The 25,009-nt window shown below is 40.6% G+C and overlaps 1 protein-coding gene across 3 annotated transcripts in view; it reads left to right on the top strand.

Moving 5' to 3' along the window:
- Positions 1-16,400, top strand: part of KCTD18 (potassium channel tetramerization domain containing 18) — a 20,474-nt gene extending 4,074 nt beyond the window's left edge. For all 3 annotated transcript variants that reach the window (XM_059393147.1, XM_059393149.1, XM_059393148.1), the window contains 5 exons: positions 365-576; positions 2,901-3,094; positions 4,178-4,272; positions 8,532-8,634; positions 15,189-16,400. In XM_059393147.1, the coding sequence (XP_059249130.1) occupies positions 365-576; positions 2,901-3,094; positions 4,178-4,272; positions 8,532-8,634; positions 15,189-15,684 (1,100 nt within the window). In that variant the 3' untranslated portion in view covers positions 15,685-16,400. The remainder of the gene's footprint in view (positions 1-364; positions 577-2,900; positions 3,095-4,177; positions 4,273-8,531; positions 8,635-15,188) is intronic.
- Positions 16,401-25,009: the final 8,609 nt, after the last annotated feature.

Below are 25,009 nucleotides of genomic sequence, written 5' to 3'. Positions count from 1 at the left end.
ACGTGTTAAGGGCACACCCTCATTAGGGAGGAGCTCCATACGTCCTTCCTGGCTGGGCAGCATTGAGGTTTACATCTCAGGAGCAGTCTGGGGTCTCTATGGCTTTTAGAGGGCCACAGCAGGAATATGGTCATTGCATCCAAAATCCCAAATGGAGCTTGGGATACATTTTCCTGTACTGTTGGTGAAAATACAGAGAATCACCAAATCTGACTAACCCCATTTGAACCATAGCTACTACGTTTCTCATTGTAGAGGTCTTCAGTTATTTTAGAGGTCTTCAGTGATTTTAGTTAGATATGTTGAAATTTTATCTATGATCATGTGTATCTATGCAATGATTTTTGAACTGAATGTTTTCTAGGGGCTTGTGTTATTGACCGTGATGGACATCTATTTAAATACCTTTTGGATTATCTTCATGGAGAAGTTCACATTCCCACAGATGAGCACACCCGAGTTGCTCTCCAGGAAGAGGCTGATTACTTTGGCATCCCTTATCCGTACAGCCTGTCTGACCACTTGGCCAATGAAATGGAGACATATTCTTTAAGGTCAAATATAGAACTTAAAAAGGTCTTGGCATTTTCTTAAGTTTTAAAAAATATATATGTGTATATATTTTTACATTTTTATACACAAAGCAATGTGTGTTATTTTGCATAGCTTGTGTTGCCACATAAGCCAAACATGGGAAAGTTTTACTTTTTATAACATTTGAAGACACTTTTCTTAATTACTATTAACTTTTTTTAAGATTTTATTTATTTATTTGACAGAAATCATAAGTAGGCAGAGGCAGGCAAAGAGAGAGGAAGGGAAGCCGACTTCTCGCTGAGCAGAGAGCCTGATGCGGGGCTCGATCCCAGGACCCTGGGATCGTGACCTGAGCCGAAGGCAGAGGCTTTAACCCACTGAACCACCCAGGCACTCCTATTAATTTCTTTAAGACCAAAATTCTGTGGTCTAGGAAAGTGTATTTTATTGCCACTCAGGGGTTTATGGAGTTTTTCTCTCTCATTGAAGATTTAATATCTTTTTTTTTTAAAGATTTTATTTATTTATTTGACAGACAGAGATCTCAAGTAGGCAGAGAGAAAAAAGATTTAATATCTTTTGATGGCTTTTTAAAAGTATTCTGGTCTTTAGGTTCTTTGTAAATTAATAGCAATACTGTAGTATATAACGGTATAGTGGTATTTTATTTACTGAAATGACTTTTTAAAAGAATGGTCATGATGAATAAAAGATTGTCTAAGATCTCCTACCTGATTTAGTGAATGTAGCAGTTTGTTACTAAGTTAAAACATCACTTTGATTAATTTACGTTGGGATCAGGAAGTCTTTTTTTAAAGATGCTTCTCCTTTAAATCACGTTTTGAAGATCTTTACGTGACTTGAAAAGCACCATTACCTGTTTTGGTCATACAGATAAGTATTATATTGACTTTTAACACCTTGGGGGATCTAAAAGGAAAATACTTTTCCTGGATAATTAATAATAGTGAAAACTGATCTCAACTGGTTTAATTTGGACATCGGCTTAGGAGAGTAAGCTGACGGTACGGTTATTAGGAGTGAGGCATGAAGAGAAAGGTGATTTGGTTCTGGATCGCCTTCAGGAATGTGCATGGTTGCGTGGGTTCTGCTACTGAAGTTACTTAGAAGTTATTGGGTGCTGTTTGCCACATCTGCAGAATGGGGCTAAAACACCTGACTGGAAAGTTGGGGTGGGCTGACATTCATCTTCCGAAGTCTCAACTCCATAGTCTTTTATTTCTGATTTGTATGCAAAAAGGACATTCACCATGTCAGCCAACACATACTTATCTCCAGTATCTTAGGTGTATAGAGCCCTGCTCTAGGGACTGCCTGGGACACAAAGAAATACAACATACAGTTAGATAGCAATATTCAATGAAACTGTAAGACATGTGAGGGTCTTATTTTCATTCACTTGAGTCCATAAATATAAACATCTCCTTTGTGTCAGGCAGGATTCCAGGCACTTGGGATACTAGACAACGCAGACAAAAGTGCCAGTCCTCAGAGCGCTCAGAGGAGCAATGCTGTTTCTCCCTGGGAAAGCTCTTGCCACTCCAATGGGCGAAGCCCTACTGCTCTGTGTCCCCTCATGTGACATCGGCTCACCTGGCCGTACTTACACCGTGCGCTGATGGCTTGCTGACTGTCTGTCTTTTACCTTAGCTATAAATTCGAGGAGGGTTGGGACGCTGTGTCCAGGACCTTAGACGCCACTCACCACATGAGCAGCTTCTTCATATTCAAGTGAATGAATGAATTGGTAGATAAGTGCCAAAGGAGTTCTTACAGTTTGCATGGGGTTCATGTATTCCTGTCTTTCAGTGGAGAATAAGTTAATCTGCTTAATTCATGATTGGACTTGGAGTTAAAAATAAGCAGCAACCATGAGGCTCAGTCAGTAGACGGTGAAAGGAAGACCGAGTCAGTGGGGGAGTTGGGTGAATAAAGGGAAAAGAAAAAGGTCTTTTGTCATACGAAGATTTTCAAATTAAAAATAATGTTGGTAGTGAGGCTAAAAGGGGGGGGGAGGAAAATACATTTTCTCTGTGGGAAAGGATTCGGTAGAGGAAAAGGTCTTGGGTTTTTGGGTGGTGCCTTTTGTGATTTGCCCCACGCTCACCTCAAATTCAACAAAAGCAAGTTTGCTTTTTCACTAGAAGTCCAATGCGCTATCCATTGCGCCACAGAGCCACCTGCAAGTTTGCTTTTTCAAGGCATAAAGACTAGGCTGAAATTTATAATGTTTTTATTTCCCGTATGACCAACTAAAATGCAGCTTTACATGAAACAGAGCACATTCATGTTTACTTTACTCCAGAATTAAATTCAGATTTTTTATATATTTTTTGCTCCAGGCTCTAACAGACTTCTGTGATTCCTATGGTTTAGTTTGCAATAAGCCAACAGTTTGGGTTCTCCACTATCTTAACACCTCTGGTGCAAGCTGTGAGAGTAGAATCATCGGTGTATATTCCACAAAAACGGACGGAACAGATGCTATTGATAAGCAGCTAGGAGGAAGAATTCACAGCAAAAGCATTTTTAAAAGGTATGTCCAAATTTAAATAGGAAAAGGAACAAAATAAAGTCTTGGTGTCTTGTAAGAGGTGTTACTGAATGGAGTATGTAGTTGACTAGAGGACATGATCGACACTGGGCAGTGCGCAGCGTGAACCCTGGCTGGCAAGACCAGCTTCACGATGTGCGTGTAGGCCACAAGACAAGCACAGTGGTCTAGTCTATTGCCTCGCAACTGGTAGTGGGCATCACAATCCCCTGAGGCTTTAGAAAAAAGAAAAGAAAGAAAAGCAAAACCACCTGCTTGCCTGGCGCTCTCCCCCCGGACCATACGTAGTCCAGGAGCAGAAGCACTGCTTAGAAGTCAGCAGGCCCACTGAGTGACCCAGGACTGGCCTGTGCCTTGGTGACCTGTTCTGAGAAATAACAAAGGACTTCCCTGGTCCCTCCCAGCCTTAAAATTCTATGACTCAAACATGTCAAATTCTTAAGGGTTATTCTCTTAATATTCTTTCTGTAAATTTACTTAACATTGGTCAGTTCACTTAGCAGTCCTGTTTTTTGTTGTTGTTATTTTTTTAATTCTCTGGGTGGCTAGATTGGCTTATGTATTAGTGACTAATGAATGACCCCATGACTTGCTTATTACGTGATTAAATATGTCATCACTTTCTGAATTCTTTCCAGGATGTTTATATAAGATAAGTGAGCACTTGGCATAATGCTATGCAAGTTTTAGTCAAAGGCAAATCTTTGAAAATTTCCTGGGGTTAGGTAATTTTTTAGAAAACTTATTTTTAAGGATTTGTTGATTTGTCTGCACAGTCTATATTGTGGAATTAACAAGTGCTTTACCACAGAAAAGATCAAATGTGGGTTAGCATGAATATAGCATATTATACCCATAATATATAATACATAATATATTATCTATATACTTAAGGGAGGGTCACAGAAGAAATGTTATTCAATACCAACATATTTTCCCCCTTAATTAACAAGTACTTGGTGAGTATCTAGTTGTGTGTGTGTGTGTGTGTGTGTGTGTGTGTGTATACATACACACATTCATACTTAGGTAGAATGTTTTCATCACCTTTTGCAATATTTCTAGAGAGGCGGGAAATAATGTTCAGTACATTTGGAGCTATTATTCAGTAGCTGAACTGAAGAAAATGATGGATGCCTTTGATGCCTGGGAAGGAAAAGGTATAGTACAGTTCTTTTATTTCATGGCAAAAAACAAAGTAAGCTCAAATGCTGCATTTCTCTTTTTGAGAAAGTGTTTCTTTGTGTAGGTCAAGTACGTCTTTGTGTATTTGTCGCCGCGTATTATCATTGATTGAGGCAGTTTACTTAAAAATCTTGAGATCTCTTGGGGTGCCTCGGTGGCTCGGGTGTTTAAGCATCTGACGCTTCGTTTCAGCTCAGGTCCCAATCTCAGGGTCATGAGATGGAGCCTCTAGTTGGGCTCCATGTTTAGCACAGAGTCAGCTTGGGACACTCTCTCTCTTTCCCTTTGCCCTTCCCCCTGCTCTCTCTCTCTCTCAAATAAGCAAATCTTTTTTTTTTTTTTTAATTATTTATTTATTTATTTATTTGACAGAGAGAGATCACAAGTAGGCAGACAGTCAGGCAGAGAGAGAGAGGGGGGAGGAAGCAGGCTCCCTGCTGAGCAGAGAGCCCGATGTGGGACTCGATCCTAGGACCCTGAGTTCATGACCTGAGCCAAAGGCAGAGGCTTAACCCACTGAGCCACGCAGGCGCCCTAGAATAAGTAAATCTTAAAAAAAAAAAAAAAACAAAACCCTTAGATTCCCGAATAGCTAGATATTACTAATTGTTTATAATCCAGTAACCTAAAAAATAGTTTATAATTTCAGCATCTGTTAGTTATGCTTATTTAGTTCAATTAAACAACAGTTTATTTAGCACCTACTATGCACCTAGCTTTGTTCCCAGGAAGTGTACATTTAAATTAAGCATGCAATATACAATCAAAAGAAAAAAGGAGGGTTGCCTGGCTGGCTCAGTCAGTGGAGTGTGCAACTCCTGATCTTGGGCTTGTGAGTTCCAGCCCCAGGTTGGGTGTAGAGATTACTTAAAAGTAAAATCTTAAAAAAAAAAAAAGGAAAAGTTAAAAAAGAAGAAAATGAAAATAATACCATAGAAGATATCTGAAGAACACTTAAGAAACAATCATCTTTAAATACACACTTTGAAATTTGACCATTTTTACCAATCGCTCATATCATTTGATAATAATAATAATGCTGTTTAGTATCTGGTGTGATAAGTGGTTTACATTCAGTACCTCTTAGTCTTAAAACAATTCTGGATGCTGTTTACCATTGTACTGATGAGAAAACCGAGTCTCAGGGAGGCCCCGCCACTTGTAAGGATCACAGAGCATTAACTGTTCTATGTCTAAGCTTTTTTCTTAATTAACAAGTATGTATTGAATGTCTCTTAGGTGCAAACCCTGTAAGAAGCCCTAAAGTTGGGTCCACAGATAAATAAAACACATCTTGGTCCTCAAATGATCTTAAAAGCTGGTAGAGACAGACATTGCAAGTCACATAAGATGGAATAAAAGGAAAGGCAGAGGAGGCTTTTAAAAACTCTCCCCCCACCTGTTCTCCTTCTGGGTGGGTTGCTAGTACCAACCCTCCTTCCTTTCCTCGACTTTGTCCCCCTCACTTTCCCTCCTTTATTTATTTTTCCTAAATCATACCCCTCAAGCAGATAGAAAAAAAGTGCTATTCTCTTTAAGCTTTTTATTTTGGATTCAATTGACTTTGAGACACTTGGGCTTAAGTTGAGGAACAATTATGTGCCTATCATATGAATAAGAAAAAGACTGGAATCAGATTCATCGAAGTGTCATGAACCATGTTTTCTAGTTTCAGGATTAGAAGTGATCTTGATTATTTTTAAATATATACTTTTCTATATAACCCAAATTCTGTACAAAGGAAGTGAATTACTCTATAGGGAGGAAAAAAAATAAAATTTTTTACATTGTGGTATATCCATATAATGGAATATAAGCAATAAAAAGAAATGATCATTAATGTGTATAGCAACATGGATGAATCTTGAAAGCATCATGCTAAAGAAGCTAGCCATTTATGTGCTGCCCGTGAAGAGGTAACATTAGGGAATGGTGGGAGGAGGCACTGGTTGCAGAGGGGTACAAGGGAGATTTTGGGGGTAACAGGAATGTACTATGTCTTCACTGTAGCTTTGTTTCCAAGACTATACATTTGTCGGGGCGCCTGGGTGACTCAGTGGGTTAAGCCACTGCCTTTGGCTCAGGTCCTGATCTCAGGGTCGTAGGATCGAGCCCCGTATCTGCTCTCTGCTCGGTGGGGAGCCTGCTTCTCCCCCACCCACCGCCTGCCTCTCTGCCTACTTGTGATCTCTGTCTGTCAAATAAATAAATAAAATCTTTAAAAACAAACAAACCAAAAAAACATAACAAAACTATACATTTGTCAAAACTCACTGAACCAAGTATTTTAAAAGGGTGAATTTTATTTTTATATAAATTATATCTCAATAAACCCGACTTTAAAAAAGTCTTAATGGATGAGATTTGGGAATATTTTTGTAGTGTAAGTAGGTTTGGGAGCATGATGAAGCAGTTCCAGAAAATTAAATTGTCTTAAAATGAGGTCCATAGGCTTCTGTGAATACTGGATATATCTATTATATATAATAATTTATATGCCCAACTTGCTAAATTGGTTAATATGTATTGCTAAATCTTTAATGATTAAAAAAACAAGACACCAGGGGTGCCTGGGTGGCACAGTCAGTTGAGCCTCGGACTGTCAGTTTGGGCTCAGGGAGGGGTCATGGGATCGAGCCCCACACTGGGCTCCGTACTTCGTGTGGAATCTGCTTGCGATTCTCTTTCTGCCCCTCTCTCTGCCCCTCCTGCTCATGCTCTCCCTCTCTTGCTCTCATAAACAAATCTTTGAAAAAACAAACAAAAAAAACCAGGACATCATATCCATTCCTGGGACTTCAAAATTACTTTAAAAAAGAAAAGTAAAAAAAAAAAAGAAAAGTCAATCACTTTTTCTCTAATGTCATTTTTAAAGTCTTTTTAAAATGCATCTTTATATTTCTTTGGTGATTCTTTTTTAAAAATTGAGGTGAAATTCACATAACATAAAATCAAAGCGTATACTTCAGTGGCATTTACTATGTCTACAATGTTGTATGACCACCATCTCCATCTAGTTGCAAATCATTTTCATCACCCCAAAAGGAAAGGCAGTACCTGTAAGCAGTTCCTCCCCATTCTCTTCTGTCTTCAGCCTCTGGCCACCACCGGTCTGTTTTCTGTGTCAGTGCATTTGCCTATTCTGGATATTTCCTGTAATTGAGATCGTACACTATGTGACCTTTTGTGTTTGTCTTTTTTCACTCAGCATAATGTTTTTGAGGTTCATAAAAATACATTTCCAACTTGCATTCAGAAACCTAACCAGATTGAAAAATTAAAATTTGGGGCACCTGGGTGGCTTCGTGGGTTGAGCCTCTGCCTTCGGCTCGGGTCATGATCCCAGGGGCCTGGGATCGAGTCCCGCGTTGGGCTCTCTGCTCAGCGGGGAGCCTGCTTCTCCTCATCTCTCCCTCTGTCTGTCTCTCTGCCTATTTGTGATCTCTCTCTCTGTCAAATAAATAGATAAAATCTTTAAAAAAAAAAAAAAAGAAAAATTAAAATTTGACCACAGTCTTGACCCAACACATTAACTCCGATTATTCTTGTTTGAAAAGCTGCTTGTAAGGTAGTGATAGCTCATATTTTTATAGTGGTTGCCTCTTATAGAGTGGTTCACAAAATATACCTGATTTGATGATTACTGCAACCCAATGAGGTAGATACGGCGGCAGTTAGAACCCTCACTGTCCAATCTTTACATGACTTCAATGCTATGATTTATAAAATAAAGGCACCTAATGTCCCTTAAGTGTTCAGGTGCCAGTACATATACTAAGCATTTTGCATTTATTTACTCATTTAATCATCACAACCAAACTATGAAGTATGTGCCATTGTTGTCATTTCACAGATGAGAAAATTTAGGCACAGAAAAGTTAAGTAACTTTCCCAAGGTCGCATGGTCAGTGAGTGACAGACGTGGCATTGAGACCAAGGCGGTCTTGGCCCCAGAGCCCGCGCCTTTAACAGCGCACACCCTCCTGTGCAGGACCCGTATGACCACCTGCAGAACATCACTGGCAGAGCTGGGGCTGGTGGCCGGCCATCCCTAGACCTGAGCTGGGCTGCTGTTGCCTTGGCTCTTCTCGGGGACACTTCCGGTGTACACCTACCTTCTTCAGACGAGAGGCCTGAATTTCAAACTCTTTCTGCCTAGTCTTACACAAAACTGTGCTGCTGAACCTTTTGCAGGGAACAATGGCTCTCTTAATTATGCCTTTTTGTTTTCCAGGTGTTAGCTACTGGCGGGTGCCTCATGAGCTCATAGAATGTTGGACTCTGGAAGAGCGGCCCTTGCTTGGAAGCCTCCGTCACATGGCCCCCATTCGAAAGAGGTTATCTGTGCTCTCTTGATACTGTTTTTCACTTTATGAATTTGAACCTGTATTTTTACTGCTTTTACTGGGGAAACGAATAATGGTTCTTGACCTTATCAAACTTACTAATCACCGAGCTAAGTGCTTTGCCTTACCATCAAAATATAAATCATCATAAATTCAAAATTATCAAAACTATCTAAACATTGGAAATAATTCTCTAACACTGACTTACAGTATGCCCTTTTTGGGAGAGTGTGCTTTTAAGAATACTGGTGGATACAGTAAGAATGCTGTGGTATTTTTCGCTATAAAAGTGAAATCCTAGGCTTTATTGGCAGTAGTCAAAAACTTATTTATTAGACTTAATATTTGAAATCTTCTGACTAACTCTAAATTCCTTTCTCCTTCCTGTTACCACAAATAGCATTTTAATTTAATAGTATTTCTTTCTTTTTTTTTTTTTTTAAAGATTTTATTTATTTGACAGAGAGATCACTAGTAGGCAGAGAGGCAGGCAGAGAGAGAGAGGAGGAAGCAGGCTCCCTGCTGAGCAGAGAGCCCGATGCGGGACTCGATCCTAGGACCCTGAGATCATGACCTGAGCTGAAGGCAGAGGCTTTAACCCATTGAGCCACCCAGGCACCCAATGTAATGGTATTTCTTACAATTCTATGAAATTATTAGCATTAACTTCACTCCACATCTCTGCCTTTCACTTTAAATACATTTATTTATTTATTTTTTTATTTATTTATTTTTGTTTTTTAAAGATTTTATTTATTTAACAGAGAGAAATCACTAGTAGGCAGAGAGGCAGGCAGAGAGAGAGAGGAAGGGAAGCAGGCCCCCTGCTGCTGAGCAGAGAGCCCGATGTCGGACTCGATCCCAGGACCCTGAGATCATGACCTGAGCCGAAGCAACGGCTTAACCCACTGAGCCACCCAGGCGCCCCTTTAAATACATTTAAAATCATATTTTTCACTGGGTATTATTCATGGTTTTCAGATGTTCTGATTTCTTAGTCATCTGTTCTAGAATTTGATTCAGTGCCCCTGTAGGATCTCTGATTGTTTTCTTTTTTCTTCTTACTCTTTGTATCTTCCACAGAAATGCAGAGAAGTTTATTCAGTTTTTAGTAGTTCATTGTCTCTTGTTAAACGATCTTTTTTCTTAAAGACTCTCCTTTTATTATTGTTTATTTTTCTTTTTGGGCTTACAGTTAGCAAGTATTGTTTGGGTCTAGAACAGTGGTTCTCAAAGGGAGGCACTTTTGTCCCATAGGGCGTATTCGGCAATATTCAGAGACACAGTGGGGTGGGAGATGCTACTGAGACCTAGTAAGTGAGGCCAGGGACACTGCTAAACAGCTCAGAACGCACTGGGCAGCACCAACAACCAAGATTTATTCAGCCATAAATGGCAATAATGCTAAGGTTGAGAAAACGTGGTCAAGAATCTAGTGGAAGTTGTGGACAGAAAAAAACAAGCAGGAGTGGTTTTATGGAGATTCTCCTCTGTTTGTCTTATCTCTGGCTTATTAAGCATGGTTTTTGATTCATGGATAAGGTAATGATATTGATGACTTAGAAGCAACTGTGAGGTCCCAAAGAATGACTTGATGCACTTAACAAAATTTAGTTATGTTTAGTAGTTTTAGGGTTGAATATGTTTGTATTCTCTACTACATGTCAGTGTTCAGATCACCGTGCCATTATGATCCAATTTCCAGGATCAAAATTCATTTATTTGCCTCTGACAACACACCAGTGCTGATAAGAGGGAGAAGGCTAGGGGAATGGCCATTATACTTCCTGTTCAGGAGACGATCTTCGTGCAATGAAACTGATGCAAACAGTAGAAGGAACAGGCAGGGTTTCGACGGTGGTTGTTTCACAGTTTTAAGGTCATTTCAGACAATATTCCCTCTGATTATTCCTACATTTTGGTAATGTGGTATATCGCATTGACTGGCTTACAGATGTTGAACCATCCTCGCGTTCCTGGAATAAATCCTGCTTGTCTTGGTGAACGATCCTTTTAATGTATTGTTGAATATGGTTTGCTAATATTTTGTTGAGTATTATTGCATTTATGTTCACCAGGGATATTGGCCTGTAGTTTTCTTTTCTTGTGGCATTCTTGTCTGGTTTTTGTATCAGGGTTCTCCTTGCTTCATAAGAAGAATTTGGGAGAGTTCCCTCATCTTCTGTTATTTGGAAACGTTTGAGAAGGATTGGTATTAAATCTTCAAATGTTTGGTAGAATTTACCAGTGAAACCATCTGGTCCTGGACTTTTGTTTGTTGGGAGTATTTTTGTTTTGTTTTGTTTTTGTTTTTAAATAAGCTCCAGGCCCTATGTGGGGCTTGAACTCATGTCCCCAAGATCAGGAGTCACATGCTCCACTGACTGAGCCAGCCAGGTGCCCTGGTTGCTTTTTGATTACTAATTCAATCTCTTTACTAGTAGTTGGTCTGTTCATATTGTCAATTTCATCATAAGTCAGTCTTGGTAGGTTGTATGTTTCTAGGAATTTTAAAAAATTTATTTATTTACTTATTTCCTTTTTAAAAAAATACTGTAGTATAGTTGACATACAATGTTATATTAGTTTCAGGTGTAAAATAGTGAATCAACAATTCTATGCATTATGCATTGCTCACCATGCTAAGTCTCTTTACCATCTGTCACCATACAATATTATATAATATTATTGACAGTATTCCCTTAGGCTATACTTTTCATCCCCATGACTTATTTATAACTAGAAGCTTGTACCTCTTAATCACTTAGGAATTTATCTATCTCTTCTAGGTTGTCCAATTTTGGGGTATGTAATTATTCATAGGAAGTTCTTATGATCCTTTGTATCTCCATGGTATCAGTTGTAATATCTGCTCATTTCTGATTTTATTTATTTGAGTCCTTTCTCTTTTTTCTTGGTGAGTCTAGCTAAAAGTTGGTCAATTTTGTTCATCTTTTTAAAGAACCAGCTCTTAGTTTCATTGATCTTTTCTATTGTCTTTATAGTCTCTATTTCATTTACTTCTGCTCTAATCTTTATTTCCTTTCTTCTACTAATAATGTGTAGTTGTCACTCAGCTATTCTTTAGGATTTTATTTTTTAAGGGGAAATTGTTCTGTATATAGATGTAAACTCAGTGTATCCATGGGAGGAGGTAAATTCAAGATTTTACAACATCACTATTGTGAACTGAAACAAATGTCTCATTAGGTTTTGATATCATATCAAAAATCACGTGATCATCTCAATAGATACAGAAAAAGCACTTGACAAAATTCAACAACAGTTTATGATAAAAACAACAAAGTGGGAATAGAGGGACTGTACATCAACATAATAAAGGCCGTACATGACAAGGCCACAGCTAGCAACATAATCAATGGTGAAAGGCTGAGAGCTTTTCCTTTAAGGTCAGGAATAAGACAAGGATGCCCACTCTTGCCACTTTTATTCAACATGGTACTGGAAGTCCTAGCCAGAGCATCTAGGCAAGAAAAAGAAATAAAGGGCATCCAAATTAGAAAGGAAGAAGTAAAACTGCACTATTTGGAGTTGGCATATTATACATAGAAAACGTTAAAACCATCAGTACAATTAGAGAAAACAAAAAAATTCAGTAAATTTGCAGGTTACAAAATTAATACACAAAAATCTTTATTTCTATACACTAATGATGAATTATCAGAAAGATTCATTAAGAAAAAAATCCCATATGCAATTGCACCAAAAAGAATAAAATATCTAGAAATAAATTTAACCAAGGAGGTGAAAGACCTGTTTATTGAAATCTATAAGATATTAAAGAAATGAAAGAAACTGAAGAAAGCATAAATAAATGGAAAGATATTCTGTTCTCATGGATTGGAAGAATACCGTAAAAATGTCCATACTACCCAAAGAAATCTACAGATTCAGTGCAATCCCTATCAAAATTCCAATGGCTTTTTTTTTTTTATGGAAATAGAACAAACAGTCCTCAGATTTGTATGGAACCACAAAACATACCGAATAGCCAAAGCAATCCTGAGAAAGAAGATTTGACAAAGCTGGAAACCTCATGGTCCCTGATTTCAAATTAACATAGTCCTCCCCTCCCCCCCTTTTCCACAGGGGATATGATCCAAGACCCCCAGTAGATGCCTGAAACCACGGGTAGTACTGAACTGTATATGTACTATGTTTTTTCCTATATGTACATACCTGTGATAAAGTTTAGTTTATAAATTAGGCACAGGATTAATAATAATAGCTAAAAAATTCAACAGTTATAACAAGATACTGTAATAAATGTTATCTGAATGGGGTCTCTTTAAATATCTTACTGTACATCACCCTTCTGGTGATGGTGTGAGATGATAAAATGCGTATTGATGAGATGACGTGAGGGACACAGACATAGCGTTAGGCGAGTAGTCATAGTATGAATAACATTGTGACATGGTGTTAGGCTAGTACTGACATTCTGATTGTAGTCAGAAGGAGGATCATCTGCTTCCATACCGTGGTTGACTGTGGGTAATTTAAACTGCAGAAACTGCAGAAAGGGCAGACTACTGTATATTACAGAACTATACTAATTAAAACAGTATGGTACTGGCATAAAACCAGACACATAGATCAGAGGAACAGAATAGAAAGCCCAGAAATAAAGATACCTATAAAGAACAGTCTCTTTAGTACATGGTGTTGGGAACATTGGACATCCACATGCAAAAGAATGAAACTGGATCACTATCTTGCACCATACACAAAAATTAACTCAAATAGATTAAAGACTTGAACATAAGATATGAAGTCATTAAACTCTTAGAAGAAAAACAGAGGTAGTAAGTAACTTGACACAGACCTGGGGAATGATTTTTTTTATATCTGACACCAAAAGCAAAAATAACAAAGGTAAAAGTAAACAAGTGGGACTATATCAAACTAAAAAACTTCTGCACAGCAAAGGAAACTATCAAAATCAAAAGACTATCTGCTGAATGGGAGAAATATTTGCAAATCATAGATCTATAAGGAACTCATACAACTCAATAGCAAAAAAAAAAAAAAAAAAGATTAAAAAATGAGCAGAAAATCTGAATAGATATTTTTCCAAAGAATTTTCCAAAGAAGACATACAGATTGCTGAGAGGTACATGAAAAGATGCTCCACATCAGTAATCATCAGGGAAATGCAAATCAAAACCACAATGAGATACCACCTCAGATCTGTTAGGATGGCTATTACCCAAAAGAAGGCGATAACAAATGTTGGCACGGATGTGGAGAGAAGGGACCCCTTGTGCACTGACGGTGGGCATGTAAACTGGTGCAGCCACTATGGAAAATAGTATGGAGGTTCTTCAAAAAATTAAAGGTAGAACTACCATATGATCCAGCAATTTCACTTCTGGGTATTTATCAGAAGAAAATGCAAAGAGTAACTTGAAAAGATACATGCATCCCTATGTTCATTGCAATATTGTTTACAACATGGAAAAACCCAAATGTCAATTGATGGCTGGAGAAAGATGTGGTGTGTGTGTATGTAAGTGTTACACACACATACAGTGGGATATTATTCACCCATAAAAAAGAATGAAATCTTGCCATTTGTGACAACATGATGGACCTTGAGGGCAGTAAGTGAAATAAGTCAAAGAAAATACTGTGTGATCTAATATGTGGACCCTCCCCCCACCAATTAATTCTAAGCTGATGGATACAAAGATCAGTGGTTGCCAAAGGCAAGGGCTTGGGGAGGAAAGAAATGGGTAAACTAGGGTGGGTTGTTTTGTTTAAATAAATAGAATTTTTAAAAAATTAAATAAAACACTGCTCTGCCTTCAGACTTTTTATAATGAATGGCAGACTCAATTCAGGTATCTCTGAAGGTTTGTCCAGTACCTCTCAAATTCAAAAAGCATCCAAGTGTACCAAGGCTTTGATCATTCTAGCAGCTCCCCAAATGCATTTCAAAAAATGCTAATTTTACTGGATGCCAAAGGTTGCATTACAGAATTACTGGGAAATACGGATACAACAAAGTTGTACGGTTAACAAAGTTCAACAGTTGCTTTTAGACCTCAGGAACTTTGTTAGAGTGTAAAGTTTCAAGAGGAGAGTAAAATATGCAGTAGCATTTCTAAGGAGTTTATTGGACTGTGAAAGTCAACTTCCTCAGTAACTCTCTTAAAAAACTGTTGTTCTGGGGAAACAGAACAACTTGGGATCATCCTGGTAATCCTCCGGACCGCTTGAGGATTCTTAGGAACCAAGTGATGTAATTTTAGTGTAACATAGTAAATTTCAAGTTGTCCTTCTTATTAACATTATGGTGATTTTAAAGAGCGTGTTTTCGAGTAGATACAATCTCATGTAAGCTTGGTGGTTTATGTGTTGACCTTGGAGGGGGAGGAGATGAGGCAGGCTGATGCCTCCGAACCTCTTGACTCCAATTCTTGAGGAAAACGATTTTGGCCCTGAAGGCAGAACTTCGGAGACGCGTCCCCGGGTCACCCAGCCCTGTAGACGCTGACCAGGACATGCTTCTGTGTTCACAGGCGGCTGACGGCGTGCAGTGACGAGGAAGACGAAGGTGTGAACTGTAAGGCCGGTCCCAAGCCGGTCAGATTCCTGGGCCCTTCCACCAGCACCCAAATTAAAGTCAAGAACTCGGCGTCGGTGCGGGTGTCCCCGGCCGCCGCCCCCCAGTCTGCAGGCGGGAAGGCAGCGCCGCGCTCGGCGCCGCCGAACGCTCCGTCCCCGTCCCGGGCGGGCGCTGCGCTGCCGGGGCAGCCCCAGGCTCCTCGTGGGGCCTGGAGCGCGGAGAACGGAGCCGCGCACCCGCCTCCCGCCAAGGTCCTGCTCTCCGACCAGAAGGCCACCCCGCCCCGCGTGATCAAACTGAGGCGGACTCCACTGCGCGCCGCCGGGCCGCCCCCGCCCGCCGCCGCAGAAGCCAGGCCCGCGGAGAAGCCCGCGGAGAAGCCCGCGCCGGCCCCGGAAGCCCCCGGCGCGCACGCGCAGACTGAAAATGGGCGGGGCCAGGCTGATTGACGGAAGCGGCCCGTCACCTCCCGGAGTGTCCGAGCGTGCGCGGCTCTGCCGTGGCGCTGTTTCGTGGTGCAGGAGGGCTGGAAACCCGGGTTTCTCTTTAGGATCATTACGGGAAAAACGAATGTGTCAAGTAGGCATGGAAGAGGGAGACTTTAAGTGGTTGGGCCTATCTTGTCTCAACTTGGAAATGGTTGTCTACTGACGGTTTGAATTTCAGGTTTTTGATTTTTTTTTTTTTTTTTTTTTTGATGGTTCATTGGTCTTAAGGCAACGGAGCAGTACAGTAAAATCATCACTACAGAAGTGCACTTTGTTGCTGAATAATTATAGATTTTAGGCACTTTTGTAATGTTACTCATTGCTGCCCAGGGCCGAATGGGGTTAGATATTCCCGTCTGGTAAAATAGGGGGACATTAGTGTTTCCCTGTGCTGTGTCACAGCCAAGAGATGTGAGAGAAAATTCAGACCCAGGTGAGCTCCCTGCAGGTTTCTTTCAGTCTCAGAAGGCTTCATGAAAAGAAATGACGAGAGGGGGAAATAGTAATTTAAGGTCACACTTTGACTCTGACTCAATTGAACTATTTTCTTTTCCTAGATTGTTTTTTTTTTCTTACCCATTTTTGCTAGCAGATTTATTTATACATCATAAGATGTCTTTGGATGAGAACTATGTAACATGTCTTCAGAATAAATTGTTAAATATATTTTATTTTAATTTGAACAGTGAAATTCTGAAAGTACTTTGAAAAGGAAGTTAAGCATTAACTTTTAACTAAAGTTACTACTTGTTTCTCAGGAATGACCAATGAGGAGTCATTCTGATTATACAATATGGTTTTTATGCATAAAATTCCCACTTACCTTGAACTTAATATTTTTAAACAGAATATTTTGATTAATCCTCTATTTTTTCACAACTATTCAGTTGTATGTGTCTGCTCTTACATTTAAGTTTTATAATTGGATCCCACATTTCTACCTTCAGTAAGCAGTATGCCTTCAGTGTATTAAAAATAAGTTCATAAAGCAGGGTACTTTTTACTCTGTGCTTATCATTGTACTTGCATTACTTTGAAAGGTAGAGTAAATATCCTCAAAGCATTACTTTTTACAAAATAAATTAAAACTTTTCCATAAAAAGTAACATTTTCCATGACTGTGCTTATTTTTAAGCCCTAGAGCCCTTTGGGAGTCTGAGAGGTGGTTTGTTTAATGCTTTATCTATTTCTGGTTACAAAATTGCTTTCTTGTCTAGATAATATATGAAATGATTAAACCGATTTTGGATAGCTAGCCAGATACCAACAGCCTTTTAAAATAGGTGTTTTATTTGGCTAGAAAAAAGCAAATATTCAACTGATGGTTCATGAGTGACATTTCCCTATAGAATATAAAAAATATTTAGTCACCTTGAAAAATACTATTGTAAAGAATCCAAGCATTCTGAATATCAAAGATCACAGTGAATTTGGGGAACTTCCATTTCAGACTTTGCTAGTATTGCTGGATCTAGAGCATTTTGAATTGCTGATTCACATAAGAATATTTTATACCCGTAGACTTGCTTGGTGCAGGGTTGCCACAAAAACCTTCAATCTGTAAGAAGTGCACCACCTATACAGCACAATAAAGCAAAGTGCAATTAAATGAGGTGTGCCTGTGCTCTGGGTGATTCTGCGAGCAGCCTGCCCTTCTTTGCCGCTAACAGTTTAATGGAAATCGATTTAGCACAAGGTTATAAGCAGAGTTTTTGGAATAGCTACCAGGCCGTGGTGCCGCTGAGGTAGAAAGGAACAAGTGGCCCCTTTTGGGTATCAGGAGTCAAAGTCAAATTCCGAATGCTCAAGTAACTTGAACATTAGTTGAAGTGGTTCCCTGGGGATTAGGAATTTTTGCATGAAAACATTTCTCAAGATTCTGCAGATACAAAGGAATAACTCATCATAGCCCATTGTTCTTCCTGGAAAATGAGAAGTAAGAAATGGGGGAGTATGCTTTATAAATAACGGTTCAGTGTCATTACTTTGAGAATATAGTTTTGTGCTGCTCTGGGGTCAGAGGACACAATAGAAAATTTTAGTGGTGAGTAAAGGATATTTAGTTACTGCTCATTTCAAAAAAAGACATTTGGCTCTGATGCCCTTATAGGTCATCTTTGTTGAAAACTGGTTTTGCCTGATTAAAATTGGTTAGTTATATCATAGAGAGCCTAAGGCTGACAATTTATGTTTCATATTTGTAAATAGTAAGTTTTTGGTTCACTATTGCCTTACACTACAGTTTTAGAAAGTATTTTCATATCTTCTATTTGATTGTGTTCATTTTGTTTGTTAGTCGCAGAACAACAACATAATGAAGGTCGCCTTTCCCAGTTCCTTCAAGACCAAGAAAAAAATGAGGTGGAACAAACTAAAGGCTGTACGATAGTGACACCCCTACACCCAACCTCACCCCCACGTTTTAGGCCCATAATCTGATAACCACAGACTAACACAACATCACCGACCAAAGGAAATGGTAGATGGAGGAAGGAGACTAAAAACGTGAACTTGTTTAATATTTAAAGTTTTTGAGCAGGAAAGTATTAATATTGTATTTGGATTACATGTCTGTTACACTTCGTTGCCTCTCTGTGTGCAATACCTGGTACATGGTAGTCCTTCCGCCAATTTTTTTTTTTAAGATTTTATTTATTTATTTGATAAATAAATAAAGAAAGGGAACACTAGCAGGGGGAGTGAGAGAAGGAGAAGCAGGCTTCCCGCTGAGCAGGGAGCCTGATGTGGGGCTCATCCCAGGACCTGGGGATCATGACTTGAGCCAAGGGCAGATGCTCAAGGACTGAGCCACCCAGGCGCCCCCTTCAGTAAATTTTTGAACGGTTAAAGCAATCCCCAGCTCTCTCTCCCCCATATTTATTTTTAAAAACGTGTCTGGCAGCAATCTTCTGGAGCTGTGGAAACTGATTTCCGACCTTGCAGAGTATATCCTGTCAGAACAGAAGAAGTGGTAGTGGAAGTTCCTTCGTAGGGTGATTATTGCTAATGACCAAAATTACCGTCAGGAATGACCAGAACAGTTATAGGACTTGTCAAGTTGTTTAAAGTAATCCAGAGCCACGGATCACCAGATCTCAGGGAGGTCCATGCCAGTGCTGTCTGACTTCTGAGAAAGGAAAAGTCTGGCCTCTGGCCTCTGTCCTCCGGCTTCATTGTTTCTGCTAGAATTGCTGATGCAATTTCTTTTTCATTCACAGACTTAATCCTATTCAAGTGCTAACACTGAAAAAATTGTTGACTCACTTCCCAGTCTGTGGTTAAATATAGTATAATTATCCAGCTAGTCCTGGATTTTTTTTTTTTTTTTGACAGAGAGAGATCACAAGTAGATGGAGAGGCAGGCAGAGAGAGAGAGAGGGAAGCAGGCTCCCTGCCGAGCAGAGAGCCCGATGCGGGACTCTATCCCAGGACCCCGAGATCATGACCTGAGCCGAAGGCAGTGGCTTAACCCACTGAGCCACCCAGGCGCCCTAGTCCTGGATTTTTAAAGAAGGAATTAACATGCAAGCATATTTGACTTTACCTGAGAATGTTCATAGAACATTTTTGACCTAAATAACATTTTGAGGGGTGCCTGGGTGGCTCAGTGGGTTAAAGCCTCTGCCTTTGGCTCAGGTCATGATCCCAGGGTCCTGGGATCGAGCCCCACATTGGGCTCCCTGCTCAGCGGGGAGCCTGCCTCCTCCTCTCTCTCTGCCTGCCTCTCTGCCTACTTGTGATCTCTCTCTGTCTGTCAAATAAATAAATAAAATCTTAAAAAAAAAAATTTTGAATGTGCACGAATACTTGTGGTAGTAAATTGTGGATGGAATATTAGAGGATGCTAATATTTGTATAAATATGAGGTTACCTCAGAACGGGTCGCCTTCTACCTGCAATTCCTTTGGATAGCTTCAGTCTTTATCTGGTAGGATGTTGGTTAGAGACAAAGTGGAAAGTACAAAGTTGATAAAATGAAGGGAAAGAAATTCTACTATAGCAAATGGAAAGTGTTTTCAAATTTTTTACATCTTTGTATTCCTAAAGCAACTAGGAACTTTCTACTGATGGAAAGTACTGTCATTCTGCCATATGTGGAAACTCCCTTGAAAACTGTCAAGAAGGTGCTGATTCCTCCCTGAAGAGCGGATGAGGCATTCTTTGTCGAGGGCTGCAGTTAGTATGGAGGATTTCAGGCATGAGGTACAGCCAAAAAAGCCAACACGAATAGCTAACAGGGGGAAAGTAGGAAACACTGGTTTCCAGCTGTTTTCGGAATTTCCTATTCATGGAATTTGGTGGTGCAGCCTCAGAAGGGCCATTTTCACTTACAGTCCTGTCAGCCTCGTGAGACACACATGGCTTACACATTGTTCCACGTCGCTCCAGAAAAGCTAATTTTTCTTTGTTCACATGTGTTGCCCGAAATAGCCCATAGACAGTTCATATCCACGAGCTAGATGGTTCCTGAGGTAGGCTGTAACCAAGATAAATCGAATTGTATAGTAACTGGCAGTCAGTACTCAGCCCGACTTGTTTATTTAACAGCTTCTCCTTCTGTACTGTTGTGTCTTGTACTTTTGATTTCCTTCCTTTACCCTGAAGCCCTCATTACCTTAGTAAGATTCTGCCCAGCTACAGGGATCAACCGGGGGCCCGGAGCATGGAAGAGCAGCTTGGTTTAAACCGAGAGCACGTTACAGAAAGCAAAAGGTAGTGTATTTGTTGAGGTTGGGAAAAGTCAAATATTGCTTCCATTTGCCAAGATTTCTTCAAACTTTGGACATTTTGCTTCAATGACAGCTCTTTCAAGAACTCGTCCCCTAAATTCTTGGTTTGGAAGATGTGGAAACTCGACTTTGATGTAGATGACAGGTGGGTCAGACGATCTGGATGTTAACTGGTAAGCGAGGCTGAACCGGTCAAGAACCCAGCATAGCTGGGGGACTAAGACAACATGTACTTTCTCACCAGCTCTGTCTGTGCTCTCTTTTTGCAAATCCCTTGCTCCCTCCAGATGAGGATTTTTCAACATAGACAACATTGACATCTTGGATCTTTCTGTGTGGTGGGTAACTATGCCAGCATTTCTGGCCAGTGACCCCTGCCCCAGTTCTTGTCATCAAAATGCCTCCAGACTTTTCCAGATGTCTTCTTTGGGTGAGGGGTGGGCACACAGTTGATTACCCCCAGTTGAGAACCATTGTTTTAGTTGGGTGTCTTAACCTGAGCAAAATAATTTGTCTCCTAATTGGGGGCCCTGGGTATATGAAGAAACATCCCTGCTGTCAATCACAGCATTGGGGATTAAGGGGGGGGATGATACCAAAGAAGGGGTGTCTCATGCCTGCCAATTAAAACATATATCCTGTTAGTTTCCACTTCCATTTTTGGTTTTTGTATTGTACCTGCCTCAAGATGGGCTACTTGGGCATGAAGATTATTTTGAGTTGAAAGCAATCAAAACCCAGCAGAGTCAGAAAAAGCTCTTTTCTTCCCCCTCAATGGCCTAACCATAATGTAGATAGAGGACCTGCTCCAAGAAGAGCCACCAGGGGGGCCTGAGTGAGCAGGGGTAGGAAGCTCGCCCAAACTTGTTTTTTCCTTGGACACTGGTCTCTACTCCAGTGGTAATTGTCCCTCTATCTGCTATTCTTGCATTCCTTCATAGCTAACCCCTTGCTACTCATTATTGCTTCTCTCAATTATAGACAGATATAGACACACATAAAAAAGAACATACATATGAAGTTTCCACATACACATTCATAAACTTTCCCCATTTAAATTACTTTGTGGTTACTATCCCCTAATTGGAACCTGGTATGTACAAACTGCCAGAAACTATTCCAAGTCATTTGCAAAGATGAACTTTTTCAATCCTTATAACAAACCTTCAAGGTTTGTTATAGGTTTGTTATAGGTGTGGTTATCAGCCCACAGAGAAACTGAGGCAGGGAGATGTTTGGAAACACACCCGTTTCCACAGCTGGGCCGTGGTGAGGCCTAGAAGCGAATGTAGGCAGTCTGCCGCCAAGGACGGGATTTTGTTGCTCTGTTGTCTTCCCATGTTCTCTAGAATTGACTTACTGGATTATTCTGCATAAAGCCATTTGGGCTCCAGAATTTTCTAGGAGTATTGGAATTGATCACTCTTTCCTGTCTGCTCTCTTGTATTTCTTGAGTTCCTACTGTGTGTCAGGCATTGACAGAGGGGTAATAATAATATTAGCCAAGTCGGTACAGAGTGGTAATTTAAGATGGTAATTTATAGAAAGTGAGGTCTCACAAAGGACTAGAAAAAGGCAAATCTAATTCAAACTTAAGCATCTGAAGGTAAAAAATAGGATAGTTTTCTGTTTTTGACGGGAGGTACTTTCTACATTCGTTTTCTGTGGAAATTCTTTGGTCATTGTTGCACACGTGGTTCTGAAATATTTTTGTGTGTGAGAAATCTACACATTTTCTCAAGCAGAGAAAAATATTTGCTTACAATTTATTTATTCCCTAAAAACTGTGTGTGACGATGTCACCTGTGAGACTTGAACTTAGCGGTGGCACCCAAAGCTCTTGTGAGCTGTGAAGAGAGGCAGAGTTCACAATCAAGGGGGCCTCTGAAAATCAACCCCTGAAAATAGTTTATAAGAACCTGCTTGGGGAGCGCAACATTGTATGTTTCTCAGATAGCAGGTCGAGATCCAGACCAGAGTGCCTTTGCTCAAGGGGCCACTGTATTGGGATTAAACACTGGTTTGGGCCGATCTACTGCCAAGGACTGGGGACCTGGTTCTTTGATACTAAGAATAGACTGAGAACTTGCTTAGGATTCAGAAAGCCTTGTTAGAAAAAGCAAAAGGATGAAAAAAATTCCTTGTAACAGCTTGCAATGAATAGTATTAAAATTGTGCTTCAAATTTTGAGGTTAGAAGAGAATCCTTGGGACTTAGCAACACATCATATTTTTTTTTCACCAGATTCGAGAAGTTACGATGGCTCAGTACTTTTCAGGAAAATGCTGGAGCAGCTGAATAATTTAGATGGAGGTGATGAGTTTGCTTATGAAATGTGGGAGCAGGTAACTGGATCTTTGTCTTCTGTGTCGTTTTTCGGTGCCTGCGGGGAAATCCGGAGTCCTAGCCCAACTGTGCCAGAATTTTAGGTAAGGCCTCTGAAGCCCGTGGAGTAACGGAGGTGCCATTGCCTAGTTCACAGATGCTATCATGAGCGACCGTAGAGAAGTGAAGATCTTACCATCTCTAGACACAAGAGGGCACTCGAAACAGACAGGGTGGGGGACAGTGCAAAATGGGAGGGAGAAAGAGAGCCAGGGTCAAGCTCTCAGTCGAAGGCGGTGTTGAATTTAGGCATGGGGTGGGGGTCGGGGAGCGGTCGCTTATCTCAGCTCCCCCTTCCCCACCGGCACCCCAGTTGCCCCAGGAAAGAGAACTGACCATGTCCTAGGTTCCCTCTTCTCATGATTAAATTGAAACCGAGGCTCAGATCTAGGCTTTCAGAGTCAGGATTTCCAAATCTCTTACTTTGGCAAAAATCTGCAGGTCGCTGTTGGTCTGGCAACTTTTCCCATTAACCTCATTTGATGTCGCTTCCCTAGGAATATTTAATTAGAATCTTTTTCTGATGCCAGCAGCATTGAACTACTTGTGACCCGAGCTTTAAAGCAGATATGTTATATTTCTAGTTTCTTCCCTCCAACTCCTCTGCGTCTTTTATTGAGGGTGAATTTTGTATGACTTGTGTTTAACTCCCTAAGCCTTGCTGTATTCGGCACCCCTTGGAGAGGCTCAACACTACTGAGCTGGAGTAGGCAGACACTCTGAAATGGAATGTAAATTTGGAATGTAATGGGAACCCAAGAAGAAGGAGGTTGGATTTCACAGATGGAGTCTTGGTACAATGTAGGTGAGTTTTGAAGTGATTCAATCTTCATGGGTATTAAAATGCTCTATTTAACCTCCACTAGAGACATGTTTAAGAGTGAGAAATCTATTCTTCGGGTTCTTGTGCATTAAGCAGAGACATGAAAGTGCTCGTGACTGTGGATTTTTTTTAAAGGAATTTAAAAGTTTTAAAAGAATGGCGGTCTACTACCCAGCTAAGATCACAATGGTTCTACCTGAATAGATGCCATATAGTATTCAAATGGCCTGACAGTGGCACTCTAATATTGAAATTACCATTTCAAACACGCGAATTAGTAAAGGCTCCCATGCCCTGGGGTCTCCTAAGAAAGGCAAAATCTAGGAAAAACCAAAATTAGGTCTGAACACGTTTTAGCACTCTTTTTGGTTTCTTTTCTGTGACCTGGGCGCATTTGCATTGTGCTTGGGAATGTGTTTGAGCTGCCTTCACGCTGAGAGCGGCAGGAGCTGGTAAGTCAGTCCAGGCTGAGAGCGGTGGGGCCAGCGCAGCCCACAAAAGAAGACGCACCCCTGATCTGGAAAACCCGTTGTTTTTCTGTTGCAAGAATTATTTGACTCATCTTTAAAGCTGTCACATACACACTGACATTTCTCAGTGGCAGGCCAAACCTCGCTACACAAAATTTGCGCTTCGTCCTTCTATCTTGTAAAATATAAATTCAGGGCCTTGGATGGAGGAAACAGGGATTGCAGGCCTGAACATTTATCTTTCTTAAGAGCAAACTCTTCCTTCCTTCCTGGAATGTGATTTAACATTTAAAATTCCCATTAAATCTCTGGTACATCCAGAAACCTCGGAAAGCTCTCTCCGGAGAAAGCAAACATCCTGCTCTTGGCCAAAGAAACGGATGCTCGCGTGGCCTGTAGGTTCAGCTGCTCGGGGCTGCTCTGTGCAAGAGAACCGCTCAAGCTGGGTTGCCAGAAAAAACGTTCACGTTGAGCTGGAAGTCAGCGTGTGCACTCGAGAGAGGCCAACCAATCTGTAGGACATGGGGAAGCTGTTGCCAAGTAGGGCCCACACTGAGCTGCCCTGAAGTCAAAGATAACGGGATTTGGGGTTCTTTGGGGCTTGGGCTCCCCAGCGTCCATTCTCCCTTCCCGAGGAAACCATAGCCCTTCCTACAGGCCCCTGTGCTTCTGGGGAACTGGCCACACCCCAGCTCCAAGGCTGGGATCCAACCAGTTTGTATTAATTAGTAAACCTTCTTTGCTGCCCCTCCCCCATTTTGCTGATTGGCTGAGTGACAGGCCTACCAGCAATCTGGGCCAGCGGTTTTCCTCGGCAGACTTCTAACAAGGACACGTGCTCCATGTGGATGCTACCTGGACAGCGTCTCTTTTCTTCG

This window comes from Mustela nigripes, chromosome 3 (assembly GCF_022355385.1).
Source record: "Mustela nigripes isolate SB6536 chromosome 3, MUSNIG.SB6536, whole genome shotgun sequence".
NCBI classification, from domain to species: Eukaryota; Metazoa; Chordata; class Mammalia; order Carnivora; family Mustelidae; genus Mustela; species Mustela nigripes.
Note: the sequence above shows the minus strand (reverse complement) of the source record. Positions and strands in the feature narration are given on the sequence as shown.